This window comes from Nuphar pumila, chromosome 17 (assembly GCF_984573655.1).
Source record: "Nuphar pumila chromosome 17, dmNupPumi1.hap1.1, whole genome shotgun sequence".
In the NCBI taxonomy this organism is placed as follows: domain Eukaryota; kingdom Viridiplantae; phylum Streptophyta; class Magnoliopsida; order Nymphaeales; family Nymphaeaceae; genus Nuphar; species Nuphar pumila.
This window is the reverse complement of record NC_143265.1, coordinates 73066027-73082168: the sequence shown is the minus strand read 5'-3', so window position 1 is coordinate 73082168 and position 16142 is coordinate 73066027. Positions and strand designations below refer to the sequence as shown.

General features: G+C 39.3%; 1 protein-coding gene across 1 annotated transcript; it reads left to right on the top strand.

Annotated features, from left to right (window-relative positions):
• Nucleotides 1–9821: 9821 nt before the first annotated feature.
• Nucleotides 9822–11222, top strand: LOC149812208 (cyclin-dependent kinase inhibitor 3-like). The gene is made up of 4 exons (XM_089993400.1): nucleotides 9822–10260; nucleotides 10360–10409; nucleotides 10546–10746; nucleotides 10905–11222. The coding sequence occupies exons 1-4, from the start codon at nucleotides 9931–9933 to the stop codon at nucleotides 10972–10974; spliced, it is 651 nt and encodes a 216-aa protein (XP_089849526.1). The 5' UTR covers nucleotides 9822–9930; the 3' UTR covers nucleotides 10975–11222.
• The last annotated feature ends 4920 nt before the right edge of the window (nucleotides 11223–16142 follow it).

Genomic DNA, 16142 nt, shown 5'->3' with positions numbered 1-16142 from the left:
CAAAAAGGATCAGTATGCTCTACAACACTTTGTGCATAATGGGGAATGATTTTGTTAGCTTGGAGCATGAAAACTTTGAACAGTTACTTTTACAAATAAAAAGAAATCAGAACTGTGCTAGATGTTAGCCTCTCATGTTAGGTCCTTCAATTAACTTTGAAGCTTTGTGTGACATGCATAAAGCTTCAGCTCTTTTTCTGCTTTTTCATGCTTTTAGACAACTAAAGTTTGTGAAGGGTCAATATAAAAAGCAAAAGAACGGGAAAAAAGAAGGCCTCTGCCTTCACATGACAAATACAGTGGCCTCCAGCAATAATGAAATCATCATTCATGGATTACTGGCTAACCTGACTATCTGATAGTAATTATTGTCTCAGTCTTCTTGTCCATATCATTCTCAAATTGGTTCCAAGTGCTTCTGACACATGTTTTGAAACTTGAAAAGTAACATGTTTGAAGGCACGGATTGATTAATCTGCACATGCAACTTTGCAATACATCTGGGCATAGCATGAACTCCAATATCTTAAGCCAACTACTTCTGAAAAACATGTATTCCACCCTTTCTATTAGCAGTAGTAATATCAGATTTCATGAACTTGGTCACATCTTTTTCTTGAAAGGCAAGCTGGGGTCAGGCAGACCCTACCAGTTATACAACTACACCATTGGGTTTTGAACCTGCAACGTCCCAACACAAGGTGAACTTGGTCACATCTAACACGATCGCAAATGCACACCTGCAGCTAGGACCAGTAAATTTTCAAGCTGATCAACAAAGGGTATTCAAGCTAGGCTCGTTTCTTGTGTTGCGCTATGCTGAGCCGGAGTTCATGAAAAGCACAAGCTAGCTCTTTTACAAAAAAATACATATTTTTTAAAGTTGAAAATAATAAGATTTGGACCCTAACCTATTAAACAAAGCTCAAACGGGCTTATTTTTAAAATAAATAATTGTCTTGTAAGCAATAAAATTTGGACTCAAACTTATTGCTTGCAAACCCAACACTTCAACCATCTTCACTTTACGATAGAAAAATTTCTATATGCAAAATCTATATATTATTAATTAATGAGCTTCTACCTGCCCATCCGAGTCAAACACTGGTTGTTCATGCTCGAGCTTGCAGAGCCTATTTCATGAGTTTGAACATGAGCCAAGTCACGAGCAGCTCACATAATTTGTCCACGTTCTAGTGGTAGCTGTTAGATGCTCATAATTAAAATATCCATTTTACCCTCATTAAAGGACCTTTTTTCTATAAATTACATTAGTTTTAGTTCATGGGAGTAGAACAATCATTTTTGTGTAGCTCCTAAACCATGATTACTCAACATGGTTAATTTAACACTAAGGCTGTCAACGGGTCAGGTTTGGTTCAGACCCAAGTGATACCAGACTTGGACCCGGTTTTCAGGTATGGTATCAGGTTTGGACTCGGATCTAATCGAGTCTATAAGAAAAACCATACCCGAACCCGATAAGAACTACATGAACCAAACCCGGTAAAACCATATTTTTTTATCATTTTTACATTGAAAATTTTCCGGTCTTAATCGGAACTCAGGTCGGGTCCGGGTCTGGTATAAAATTTCATAAACTATACCCGTGTCCATGTATTAATGGAACCTTCGGGTCTGGACTCAGGTCTTAATCGGGTCTTATTATTTATCACCATACCTGTGCCCTATAGGGTTTGATTCGGATTGTGTCCCGGTAAACCAGGCCCGTTGACACCCCTATTTAACACCATTTAAAAAGAAAGACCTCCTTCCACTAACGCGAAATAAGGCTGGAACAATCTTCCAAAACGGGATAAGGCAAAGATTTTTTTTTTAGAATCGCCAATAATAACGAGACTATTTTTCAAATTTTTTTATTAAAAAGTCAGGAATAATCCACGTGCCAATCTAAGATCCCTTGGTTACAACAGTGTGACCTAACCAACCAGTTATCTCATTGGACCCTGAATTTAGAAGTTCTTATTCAGATGTTTGTTAAGATCAGAGGCATACACATTACATTTGTTTGAAGACTCTCATAAATCCAAATAAAGCTAACATTGCAGAAAAAATAGTCCAATAATTTTTTATTTTTTTTAAAGGCAAGCTGGGTTTGGCAGACCCCCACCAGTCACGAAACAACGTACCACTGGGGTTTTGAACATGCGACAGCCGACCACACGGAGACGTTCACTGACAGTTACTACCAACCACGCGGAGCCCCACGTTGGTTAAACAATTAGTCCAATCATTAATGCCACCCCAAAAATGATAAGAAGAAACAATTAGCTATACACTGGAGGAGTAAGAAAGGTCACTGAATAGGCAAAGAAAAAGAAGCATCTATTGTCAAGATGAAGGCCCAGGATCGAATCCCTCTGCCACATGGGGCAGCTGTTGTTCTGTTAGGGGTCCGCCTAACCCCAGCTTGCCTTTCAAAAAAAAGAAAAGAAAAGCCAAAGTCAACGAAGGTGTTATTGTCAAAAGGTTAAAACCAGTGGCCTAGCTAGGATTCATGTGTGGGGGGGGGGGGGGCAAACAGGGTTGTAGCAAAAAAAAAAAATTGTGTGATAGTCGGGGGTTCGGGGGCAGCGCCCCGAAATTTTTTTTTTTGAGATAAAATAAAAAATGGCTATAAATATTAATAAAAATCTATTTCATATGGACGAATCAAACTATTTGCTGCAGTCCGGGATGGGCTAGGACTGGGCTGGGCTAAAAAAATGGATAAAAATCTATTTCATATGGAATCATGGCTGGGCTTTAAAAAAAAAAAAAATTTAACTGTTTCGGGAACAACCCCCCCCCCCCCTAGCTACGCCTTTGGTTAAAACCGCGAGTTCGGGGGACGTGGTTACCCAATAAAAAGACCCAACTGTCATATAACAATTGATTGAGGGAAAGACCCAACCTCACTTTGAAAAATATTTGATTTTCAATACATTACTTTTAGTTTCAAAATAGAATATTGGTAAAGTTGCAATTGCACTGGAACTTGGTATCCAGACCATGTAATTAATTCCATTTTTTCCAAAGGAAACAGACCATGTAATTCCTAGAGTAGGATATCCACATAGAGTTAAATTTGGAATTCCAAAGGGAGACAAGGCTTCAAATCTTCAATGCAGCACAGTTCAGTTCAGTGTAGCCCCATATATATGGTTAATTATTGCATTGAAGAATAGGATAAGGGATAAAAGAGAGCTAGATGGAGTATTTTAAGCTCCAGCGTTTGGTTTATAGTCTAAAACCTGGAATTTGCATTTCCTTCAGTAAAAAAACACTGGATTTCAGAAACCAGGTTGAGAGTCCAACTCACAGAATCCAGGCTCAGTAAATTCCAAGCCACCATTACGGCACTTACATAATCAGATCCAGTTATTTTTGCTCAGATTTTTTCTTCAGGTTAAGAAATCAGGTTATCATTTTGCTACAAATATACAAGCATTAATTATCTCACTACTAATTATTGTCTCAATGTGCTGACAACGGGGCACCGCTCATCTAGTAGGGGCAACCTATGAACATCACCAAAGTGAAGGGACATCACAGGTTCGAAACCTATAAGGTGTGTGTCCATGACACATGGTTGAAGCTAGGTGTACTGTTGAAACACATTGTGACAAAAGCTAAGATTTAGGAGAATCGAGATCCCAAGTTTAGAGACGTTTTTAAGATCACTATCTTCAGAAGTTCAATTGCCCCACTTCAGGATTTTCAAAGATGCAAAAAAAGATTATTCACGATTGAGTTCTCAGGACACAACTAGGTTTGGACCTCAAGAGCATCATTGCTTCGCAATTTCAGGTGATCACTTCCGCATATGAACTTGGCAAGTCAAATCGAAAACAAAAGAATAAAAAAAGTGAAAGCTTGAGAATTAAAAAGATCTGAATTAAAAGACAAAAATGAAGAAATTTCTTGACTTTAGGAAGGCCACAATATTTTTGTGATAAATGAAATTAATGGCTATAAATTCAATGGTTTGAAAATTGGATAAAAATAATTTTGAACGGCTACTCGCCTTTGACTAATGGTCAAGGACCTCCAAAACTATTCAAGAGTCACAATGCTCCATAAAAGCTATATAAATGCATTTTTAAAGTCTTTCAAATGGCCAAACCATTCGAGAAAATGAAAAATAAAAAATGACTTGGTCAAAGCGAACCTCAACACCTCACACTCGTTATTGCGAGTGTGCAAAATGTGTCATCAAAATGCCATATTACGCCTCAAACGCCCTTGTACACACACGCATGTGCACCATCAAAATGCTACATTGTGCCTCAGGCTCCTATATGTATCCTCAAGTCATCCTAATACATAAGGTTTACCAAAGTAAATAATAAAGAATAACCACTCTATTTAAACCATCAGAAGAATTTCTTCCTTTTAGACATGAGACTAAACATTTTCAAAGCACTTTTGGTGAGAAACAATAAATCACCAAAACTTTACAAAATAAGTTATAATTTGAAACTTTTTTCAATATGTACTTCTAAGAGCGAAGGGGACCTCAGGTTTGATAATAATGAGCTCGAATATAGTAGAGGAGGTGGTTCTTCCCTGTTTTAGCCCAAATTAAAAAGGCAGTCCTTTTTCTTTTTTTTTTGAATAATTCAAGGGAAAAACCCTTTAATCACTGACACACATTGGCTGGCCTTTAATTAGCAAAACCCTTGAGGCCTTCTCTGCCCACCAAGGATGACATTCACAAATCGCCTCTACCAGATGAGCGGAGCCCTTGTGGGCTGGTGCTTTCTTACTCGAACTGGAACGTGGCTGGAAACAAGTAAATACATAGTTATGTGCTTTATGGTAGTTGGGGTAGTCAAAGGGTCCATGATCCATCTGAGTCAGATCTAGGTGGATGTAGACTTATCATGAAACCATGATGGCTCAAGTAGATGATGACTTGGACAGATTTTCATCTTGGTAGTTGGATTTATAACCAGGACTTTCCCAGTCAGATTGAAACAGATCCAATAACTATGAGCTGGATACATCAGAGATCAAACTTTCTTTTTTCTTTTTTTTTTATTGTTTCTTTTTTGTTTTTTTAGCTTTATATCTCAGAACAAAGAAAAAAAGAAAAAGTATAAGTTTCCAGGTTGGCTATGCATACTTTTCATGTCTGACCTAGTCTGGATCTGAATTTCATATACTCGTGTGGTCCAGTGTGGTTTTATTATCTCATGATGTCAAGAGATCTTGTCAATGACATGATCAAATATGGGTCTCAGCCCAAATGGAATGATGTCAGGATCATTTGGTTTTATTACTTCATCATATGTACCAAGCAATCATGTCAATGACATGATCAAATATGGGTCTCAGGTCAGGATGGAATGATGTCAGGATCATTTCTATTGCCAGCAAAACATGATAGGGCAGGTCAGGGGTTTCGGTTCAGTTTGATCCGATGATGCAGCCAAGATCTTGAGCCAGATGGATTAGAATGGTGTTTAGCCTAGACCCATTTGGACTTAAAGGTCTAAACCCTAAACCTAAACTGGTTCACACCCAGATCCAAGTACTTAGCAAGATCTGAATCCAGAACCAAGAAGTAGTCCTTTTCTTTTATTTTTTTAGTTAGGCCAACAGAACCCCCTCATAACACGCAGGTTGGCAGGCTTTTGGTTGGTAAAACTCTTGAGGTCCCCCCTGACCACTAGGGAGTACACTTAGCTTCGACCTTGCATAAAGGGACACCCCACATGAGTTTTGAACCGTGGTCATCTCATGTCAGCTGACAAAGACAAGGTTGTCCCTAGACAAGATCAGGTGGTCAGGACAGAGTCATTTTAGCTTGTTAGGGTCCGAATTTTCCGCGAATCCAAAGCGTTTTAAGCCTGTCTTACTGATTTTACCCAACAAACAACCATGGCGGGTTGGTTAGCAAATGGGATCTAGTTCTTGATACATTGTTATTATGATAACCCAATGTCCAAATCATGTCATCATAATTTTGGTGATTAATGAAACATCTCTCTTTCTCTTTGGGCACATTGTCAGTTATTGAATCCTAACTGGAGTAGGTCACCAGACTACCCTTCTTCTAATGCTTACAAATAAAGTTGGTGGTTCTCTTAACTTAATGCATCCAAAATGGAAGAGCCCAACCATTGGAACAAGAAAGGAAGAATAAATTCTTCTTCATTTAAAACACAAAGACATACAAACTGCAGTTGCTCAAAAGTTGCAAGACAACTTTCACAGAGATGAGGCCAGGCCTTATTTGCAGTGTTTAAACCCTTTTTCTTTTTGTTTGGATATAAATGCATTTCTAATAAAAGAAACAAACTTCACCATCAGACAAGATCCCAAACAATTACCCATTTCAGAGAATTGGAAACCAACCATATGAATGGAAACAAAAGGAACAATGGGTTCTCCCCATTAAATGCCAATAACGTTTTTCTCTGTGAAAAAAACCAAACAGTTTCTACTTTCTAGCAAAAAGTATTGGGGAGTCCAGCTTTAAGTAAATTGTCTTAGAAAGTACTGACTTGAAATAAATGTCTGTGAAGAAGGGCCTTATTCACTTATATCCACCCCTTGAGTTACTAGAAAAGTTTTAAACCCACCTTCCCTTAAACAACCATGAATCTCATTGGGATTTGAATTTCAAATTACGTACCATTACTGGAAAACCCAAGTGAAGCAATCAGGTTTGGAGCCATAAATGGGTCAACTCAGCCAACTCAGTTGGGCCAGTTTTTGAACCTGAACTGGTTTGTCCACATCCTGACGTGGTCCAGTTCCTACCACTTTGTAGGGCATTTATGTGTTGTATTTGTTTTAAGTGCTGGGTCCATAACATGAGGTTATGGTACGTACCATGACCAAGCTATCCACTAGCTCAGTCAGATTATATCCAGACCCACTGGAACTAAACTGGGGCCCATCAAGGTTTTAGCATTACCATGTATATATATTTTTTAAATTTCCATTTCGTTGTCACTCAAAAGAGAGCATCAATATTATATACTGCAACCGGATAAATAGTTTGTTGTCATTTTGTTATATATATATATAAATAGAAATTAGAAGATGATGATGATTAGTGCGTGCTTTAAAAAATACAAAAGAAATGAATGGTGCATGTGAGCCCTCGCTTTATTTTTAGATAGGCAAGCCCTAACTTTATTGTATGAAGAACCTACCGTTTTGTAGTTGTAGTAACAAAATGCATTTTGGAGTTAGATTAATTTTCAGAAATCCACCTAACTTATCGTCTATTTGCAAAAAGAAGGTGGTTATTGCACTCAAGTCTCAACTGCCTACTTCATCTGAAAGTATTTCGAGTACCCGCCTTGGGTAAAAATTGTCATTTTTTCTAAACAACTCATCTCATGTCATCTTTATTGTCTTTTGCTTAAACTAATCAACACTGAGGGTATTTTAGTTAATTTCGTTTCGGTCAATAAAATTCAATAGAATTTTTTTAGGGGAAAGCGTGTCATTGATACTTAAATTATAATTGCAGGAAGTGTATATACAAACAACAACAACAACAACTACGCCTTCATCCCAAAACAGTTGGGGTCGGCGATATGAACCAACAAAGAAAATCATTCTGGGTCTTCCACATGAATCCTTCTCCTCCATTCATTTCTATCCAATGTCATGTCCTCGGTGAGGTTCAACGCATTCATATCCTTTCCTATCACCTCCATCCTTGTCTTCCTAGGCCTACCCCGACCTCCATCCATGTCTTCCTAGGCAGTATATATATATATATGAGTCACTAGAATATGAGAACTAACCGTGATTTTCATCATTTTTTTGTTCTTTTCTCTTGAATCTAACCACACGTAATTACAAGCTTGGTTTTATAAGAACCTACTCTTGAATTATCAGATTTTGATGCATAAACCAGATTTTTCAAGGCTTTAAAATCAATGGCCCATAATCTTCACCAATATTGAAGCATTCAAAAATTGTATTTTTTATTGAAAATACACAATACAATGGTTGATTCCTATCCAATTCACCATGCCAAGCACATCCACATGGTTGGATTTGCAAAAGAAGTGTTGAAAATACCCATATTATATTTGTAGTGACTAGTATATATAATGGAAAATGGAAACCTACAAAATACAAAACCTACTAAAACTAAACATGATACTAGTTTTTTGGGTTTTTTTTTTCAAAATTTCAACCTAATAGATGTTTTCAACATGATTGATTTACTAAAAATCGATACTTGGATCACGCATTTTAGATGAAAAAAATGGCATTTGAACCCTAAAAAATTCATGAAATTTGTAGGTTGTTGATTTTTGAAACATTATAAAAATCTATCCATGCATTTGTTCCAAGAAGTGATTCCTACAAAAACAAGCATATAAATCACATATATGTATGGTCATAATTCTAAAAAAAATACCAAAAATTCATGAAAATCCAACATGTTTCATTTAGTAGGTTTTGTATTTTGTTGTTTTCTATTTTCATATATATATATATACCAAAGAGGTATCATCAAATCCTTTTGTCAGACGTGCATTCTTTTTTTGTTTTTGAACAGCAGTTAAAGACCTGGTTACCCCCAGCTCTTCAGTGGTGCTTTTGACCTTCTCTAAATTATTTTGCGGAAATTTAGAGTGAAAATGACCTAGTAGAAAAGGAGAAAAGCGTCGTTACCACAAAACAGGTACTGCACTTTTAACAGGCGTAAAAGGGTAAATATGAAAAGGGTGAAAAAATATGATAAATTATGCACAATTGACACAAAGAAAAAGAAAAAAAGAAAAGAAAACATAGTAAGCGTTGAGCACCATCCATCTTCTCTTCACCACAGTTTCATAACTGTCTCTGTAAGCTGTAAGCTCTATCGTGGTGTGTGGTTATCCAGCGGTGAGTGGAACTCTAAAAGCCCCAGGTCTCTGGGAATATTTTCACATCTAGAAAAAAAAAATCCGCATTTTCGAGGGGATAAGTTGGGGTCGTTACAGTCTCCACAGGCTTCGATGGTAAAATGCTTAAGATGAGGCTGCTTACTGTCCACCCATCCGAGAGATAAAATGTAAGCTGCCCCACACTTCTATTCTGTGTCCTTATACGACCTTGTCTTATACTAAGGCACACCAACATTGATACATAATGCACCACCTTCTACAGTAAAGCTGGGCTCTCTCTCTCTCTCTCAAAAGCTGGGTCTGGACCACAGACTGTTATTATAATAGATACAATTAAACTGAAATTTTACGACTGTGTCGTATATGTAACGTTATTTTCATTTAAGTGCAACTGTATTTAAACAAAAGTCATTAAAATAATTCCTATTATCTCAAGAAAAAAATCACTAAAATAATATTCTCTCTCAAGAAAAAGAAAGAAAGAAAATGGAACCGAAGTTGTCGGTTTCCGCGTGCGTCGTGGGCACAAACTAAAAGTCAAAAAAAAAAAAAAAAAACGGAGAGAAACGGCCAAGCGCGTACCTTGGCCGATTAACTTTTTCCCCATTTAAATAAAAAATTCAAAAAAGAAAAAAGAAAATAATTACGCACCCTCCACGGCTAACAGTCACATGTCCGTCGGGTTATGGGACGAGAACCCCCATCCGTTACGACGGGAAAAACCGGCTGTACCCGGTGGCCACCGCCTCTCTTTGACCGGGATATGGCGAGAGAGACGTGCACGAGACGCCCACCTGTCGGCTGTCGAGCTTCTCGAATCGGGGAGTGCGGGCTCGGAAACCGGAATCACCTTCTCCCAACGGCCCCTGCCTCCGTTATCGTTTCATTTTTTTCATCCTCCGTTAACTCCCACGGAGTCTTATGGCCTTCTCAACCAATCCAAAAAGAAAACCCCCTTCATTTTCGCTCTCTCTCTCTCTCTCTCTCTCTGGAAGTCCGTCTCGTCGTCGTCTTCCTCTCTACGTTTCCGAACCAGAAGAGCACACTGAAGAAGAAGAGGATGGGGAAGTACATGAGGAAGTGCAAAGGTATGGGGGAAGTAGCGGTGATGGAGGTGTCGCAGGTCGGTGGGGTCAGCACTAGGGCCCGAACACTGGCGGCGCTTCAGAGGAGGAACGCCGGCGTCGTCGCCGGAGAGCTTCAGGTTTCGTACCTCGAGCTCAGGAGCCGGAGGCTCTTCAAGAGCGCCCCGGCGAGAGAGAAACACGGGGAACTCGGGTCCCGGCTGGCTCCGGCCGTGAATTCCGGCCGCGCGGGCGCTAGGGTTTCGCAGTGCGCGAGCAACGGGTCGAGCGGGGAGGGGAGGAGCGGAGACGTCTCGGATCTGGAGGTGAGAATTCCGAATTTTCCTATTTCTGATCTTTAGCTTCTTGCTCGGGGTTCCGGTAGGTTGCGATCGTTAACGGCGCCGGGGTTTCTTTGATCTCAGCTGGAGGTCTCGCTGGGGGAGAACGCCGTGGACTGCGATTGCACGGAGAGGTATCTATATTGCGAGCTTCATCCTTCGTTTAGTCCTTCTCCTCTTCTTTTTCTTCGTCTTAGCTTTCTTCTTATTGTGTACTTTGCGAAAATTCTTCGTTTCCTTTCGTTAATTTTGCCTTCTTTTCTTCTGTAGCATCAGAGAGGCGACTGCATCGAGCAATCTCCGAGCGGAATCTGAAGCTCTCGAGTCGACAACGAGCCCGTCGGTCGACAATTCTGCCGCTTTCGGCAGGAAACCGTCTAGAGAAGCGGGAAGGATCGTGCCGTTGGCGTCGGAGATCGAAGAATTCTTCGCCGAGTTCGAGAAGGAAGAACAGCGGCGATTCGCCGAGAAGTAAGTTTCCTCCTCATTTTTTTACCTTCTCAATTTTACAAAATTTTCATTCCCTTCGTTTCAGCTTAGAGAGCGAGAAAGAGAGCACTGGAGTGAAATCGCTTCAATCTCGGCCTTAATTCCGCTGCTTGTTTTCGTTTTTTCTTTCTTCTTCTCAGGTATAACTACGACACGGTGAAGGATACCCCCTTGGCTGGTAGATACGAGTGGGTGAAACTGACGCCGTAAGAGTGAAGACGAAGAAGAGAGGAAGCAGCAGTGGGAGAGGGGGAAACGGGACCCCCCCACCATGAGACCATTTGTCTCTTTATCCACCTTTATTTAGAAGACAACCAATTCCTCTTTCTTCATTTTCTAACTAGTCTTCTTTTTTTGTACATGAGTAAGAAGTAAGAACTCCCCCCCTCCTCCTTTATCGATGTTCACTCTCCTCCACAGTTTCTTCAAGCAGAAATAAAATTGTTTACCCTATTCTCTATGAGCCATCTTTTGCTTAATTCTCACTTCATTTTTCTTCTTTTAAGAGGGTTTCGTTCGAGTTTCAGAGAGAGAGAGAGAGAGAGAGAGAGAGAGGTATGTTCCATCCCCACCTCCAGGAGAGGGGAGAGAGGGTTCATGCGGAATGGGCCTCCTGGTTCGCACGTGGTGGGTTGGATTTGGAGAATGAGCCCAACCCCTTCTTCCGTGGCTGTGTGTGTGGTGGGTGGGTGGGGGGGGGGGGGGGGAGAAGGAGGGGGCACTTTTGGTGTGCTGCTGTTGTTGCGTTGATCATGGCATAATGAGGATGAGGAAGATCATCTCGAGAGTACAGAGAGAGAGAGAGCACGGGATAATGAGGATGGGGAAGATCATCGAGAGAGAGAGAGTCGGTTGTGTTTGGAGCAAGTGAGACGTTTTTTTTTATCTTTTTCGCAAAAGGGTCAATGACTCATGACCCGGCATCTCAGAGTTTGTTGGCTCACAAAAAGCTCATTTGAGCTAGGAAGAACAATCTTGGAGAGTTGGCATCGAGCCCATTTGGATGGTAGTATGCCAATCGTTGAATGTAGTGTATAGAGTTGGTTAGGGCGCTTGGGTGTTGTCTGCTCATGTGAAGTATCATACTTGGGGGAATAATGAATTAATAGTGGGTTAAAGTTTGCTACAAATTTTGTATGTGCAAACGACTGACTTAACAAAACTTCATTTTTCTTGTTTTTGGGTTTGTTTGTTTCCAAATGACCATACGGATGTGATCTACATGCTGTTTTTAGTGTGAAATACATTTTGAATTACCGGAATTCAACCTGTGTATAGGTTTTTCCAGAGATGAAAAATAGACGATTGTAAATGCACCGATTTTTCGGTATTTAAAAAAACATGTTTTTTCATCGAAAAGCATGATCCAAGGAATGTTTCCTGCTATATAGAGCATGATGAACACATTTACAAGGTTAAATCGAGTCAAAACAGCTTGCATCGTGAGATTCTAAGTATATCATACCTACAATCGACTGTATTAAACTTGTGCATTTCAAAGAGTTCCCAAGAGTGCATGACTTAGTGTGCCATTGATGTATATGAACCTGAAATTTTGGTGTTTGGATTAGTAGAGAGAAACTTGAGCTTCTTATCATGGTAGTCAAAAAATGGTTCTCAATTGTAGGAGTCAAGAAGCCGTTCTACATATATTGGTATTTAAACGGTAGCTTTCCTAGGAAAAAAACCGTTCTTATCATCGAAATTAAATTGAAGTGCCCTCTTCAAGTAAGCACTAGGCATTGGTTTCCCCTCTATCCAAACACACCCTAACTATTTTTCTCGGGAATCCCCCACTAATGACCCGGACTGACTTATCCAGTCCTACACTCATTCACTGAGAGAGAGAATGCACGTGCTGTAGGATGGTTCTCTTCTCTAGCCAATGCATTGGATCTGCTGCCCATCTCTCGAATCCCACGTCAAGGCCCCACCCTCTATTTAGAATGTTGCCTGAGGAAGATCCCCATTTCTTCCTCCTCCCCCCCCCCCCCCCCCCCACACACACACACACACACACTTTTTTTTTTTTTCAGTACCAACCAGCTTAGGCTGCCCTATTCCCTACTGTTTGTCCTTAAAAACCTCTTACAGGCACTTTAGTTTTTTTATTTTTACTCAATGAAATCGCTCCAAGCTCAGAGACCTAACTGCATTGGCTCAGCCTGCCATACTTACGGTCTCGGTCCATATCAGCGTAAAACTTCGAGGGCCTACCCCTCGACCTCAGGGAGTCGCCAAGCTTTGGCTTAATCAAGGCAGTGTCCATGAGATTTGAACCTAGACTGCCGGTCCCACAACCCCCAAATCCCTTGGCTCTTCTTAAGTTCACTTTGTGCCAAAGGGAAAATTGTTGGTTGTTTGTCATTTTCTTTTTACTGGCCATGGGGAGGGTTAGTCCTTTCCATAAGAGTGTCGGGGGTTTCCTATCTTCTACTCTTTAGAATAAAGAAATAGATGTTTAGTCCTGGTTGGTTGAACGTGCATTGCACGAGAGAAGGGTTACTTAAAAAAAAAAAAAAATCAGTCTTGAATTCTTTTTCCAAATGGATTTTCCTTTCTTTCAAAGGAAAAATTCTTTTTTATAAATGGAAGTGTTGATGTTAACGAAATGGTCACTTTGCTACAAAAATAATTAAACAACATTTCATTGCAAGTGTGTGAGTGTGTGATGCACTTTTGATCAATATTAATTTAAATGAGATGAGACCACACTCGATCATGAATCCTATGCTTATGTTTTTTTTTTCTTGGTATAATGATTCTTATGCTTATGTCCAAATTCTTAGAAATATTCAACCTATCTATCAGAATAACTTTACTGAGCTTTACATACTAGCCAATAATAGTAATTCAAACCATAAGGCTCAAAGGGTCTTGGCCACTAGACTGGTGGTCAGGGTTTTATTCTCATGAGCATCACTCCCCTTGCATATTGCCGAAGCAAAGCAATTTCTTCGGGGCAAGCCCTCGTTTTACATCGTCAAATAAGCGGTCGCAGGTAGGCGAGGTTGATCAGTGCGGCCAGGTCTCTTACTATGGAGGTGTTTTTTTCCAGGAAAAATTTACTTATTAGTAGGAATATGAATGGAATTACTTTAATTTATAATAATTATAACCTTATGTAATAATAAACTGACTAATGCACTAGCTGTGCCTACGGGATGATCAGCTTATTTAATTGATTGAACTTTCATTGGATCTAGATGCAGTAGAGTTGATTAACTCGAGAAACATACCCACACATCGATAATCTCAACATTTGGATTATCAACCTTGAAAAACAAGATATCTAGTGCTACCAACCTTTGATAAAGAAAGGTAGCTTAGAAAATGGTGTTAAACTAAAAATTATTGGTATTGTTGCTCACAGACTTGTATGACTCTAGGGCACCATACCTATAATCCAAAACAAGGGAAGAGAAAAATGAAATAGCCTTCAATTGGGTTGGTATTTGTCTAGGTATGGACCGACCACTTTTTTTATATTATTAAAAAAATTAAAATTCTTGTACAGTGTCTCTTTCATCGTTTTACTATCCCAAGAAAGTGAGCAGCTAAGTTGTTGGGTGGTAAAAAGGGAAAATTGTAACTCTCTCACCCTTGATGACAGGAAAATCTAGAGAATTTAGAAAGATTTTCACGAGAAAAGTAACTTGCGTTAGAAGTAAAGTGTAACATCCTTTTTTTTACTGCAGCAACGAAGCCGGAGACGACATTAAAACCAAAAAGAACATGTAGTAAGAGGGCAAAGAGGGTCAGTGTCATTTATTACACAAGGGAGGCATCTTATAGGGTGTCATCAATAGACAGTTACCATTTTTTAGCCATTTCATGGTAGGGGTGACGTTTTATGCTCATTTAAGTGTTTGATTTCAATTTTGAAATGCCTCCTTGTAGTTGTACCCATAGTGACAAAAGTTTAAAAACGACAAAATGTGGGGAGTAAAAAACTCGAGAGATTTTCAAAATTTTCATAAATCTTGATTTTTTTTGGCAAAATCTCAGCAATAAAAAATAAATTAAAAATATGAAAAAATAAATTTTATAAGAAAATATAAATAAAACACATTTAAAAATAAAAATCTTGTGATAAATATCTGCTAAAATGGTAAATATCGTGATATTTGTCGCAGTTTGAAAATCTCGCGAGAAATTGCTGTTTTAAACTTTCAGGCAATTTCTCGCGATATTATCACAATTTTTTTAAAAATCTCACAATATTTGTTACATAGGTTGTACCACAAGTATAATAGAATTTTCTTTCCCTCCAATGTTTTTTTTTGATATTTGTCACAGTTTGAAAATCTTGCGAGAAATTGCTGTTTTAAACTTTCGGGCGATTTCTCACTATACTATCACGAAATTTTTATAAATCTCACGATATTTGTTATAGAGGTTGTACCACAAGTATAATAGAATTTTCTTCCCCTAAAAAAAAAATTGAAATGCCTTCAAGACCACACACATCTTTACTTGACCCAGGCCCAGGCTAGGTCAGAGTCCGCATGGGGCTCTGCTAGGTATAGGAGAGTTGGACTAAAATTAGGGGTGTCAACCGGTCCGGTTTACCCAGACCTGACCCGAACCAAACACTATAGGGTCCGGGTATAGTGACAAATAAGAATACTGGATTAAGACCCGGATTCGGACCCGAAGGTCCAATTAATACATGGACCCGAGTATAGTTTGTAAAATTTTATACCAGACCCAGGCCCAACCCGAGTTTCGATTAAGACCCGCAAATTTTCAATGTAAAAATGATTAAAATATTGTTTTACAGGGTATGACCTGGGTCTGGTTCATGTAGTTCTTATCGGATCCGGATATGACTTCTCTTATAATGGGTCCAATTAGACTCGGGTCCAGACCTGATATCATACCCAAAAATCAGAGCCAGGTCTGGTTCCACCTGGGTCCGAACCAAACCCGACCCGTTCACACCCCTAACTAAAATAAAGCTGCCTAAGGTTCAGTTGGAGTCTACCCAACATAAATTCTATGTTGGGGCTTGAGGTGGGAAGCATATATATTTCAAAATCCAAACACTGAGACAATAAGTATGGGTCAGTTTAGATATGATGGAAGCAACCCACATACGTTTGGTCTCGCGTGACTTCATTGGTTTTCCCTGGCACATTGTAAGAACTGAAGAAGTCATTTGTTTGGTAAACCATTTGATCCAAAATCCACAAACCAATGCTGCAAGTTGCCTTATGTAAGAAGAATCTCTGTCAAAATCTCCAGACATCAAGTGAATGCCTCGGTGGGTGCCATATTGACAAATACTGTGCCATTCTTAAACAAAAGGCCACATTTTTTAATAGTTGATAAAAAAAAAACCCTAATATGATTGCTAAATATTGAACAATTTCATT

What these genes read in the sequence shown, in the direction of transcription:
- LOC149812208 (XM_089993400.1), top strand. Translation starts at nt 9,931, where the DNA reads ATGGGGAAGTACATGAGGAAGTGCAAAGGTATGGGGGAAGTAGCGGTG. An exon ending in GAGACGTCTCGGATCTGGAG is followed by an intron (nt 10,261 to 10,359) that starts GTGAGAATTCCG and finishes CTTTGATCTCAG; the next exon opens with CTGGAGGTCTCGCTGGGGGA. An exon ending in CAGCGGCGATTCGCCGAGAA is followed by an intron (nt 10,747 to 10,904) that starts GTAAGTTTCCTC and finishes TCTTCTTCTCAG; the next exon opens with GTATAACTACGACACGGTGA.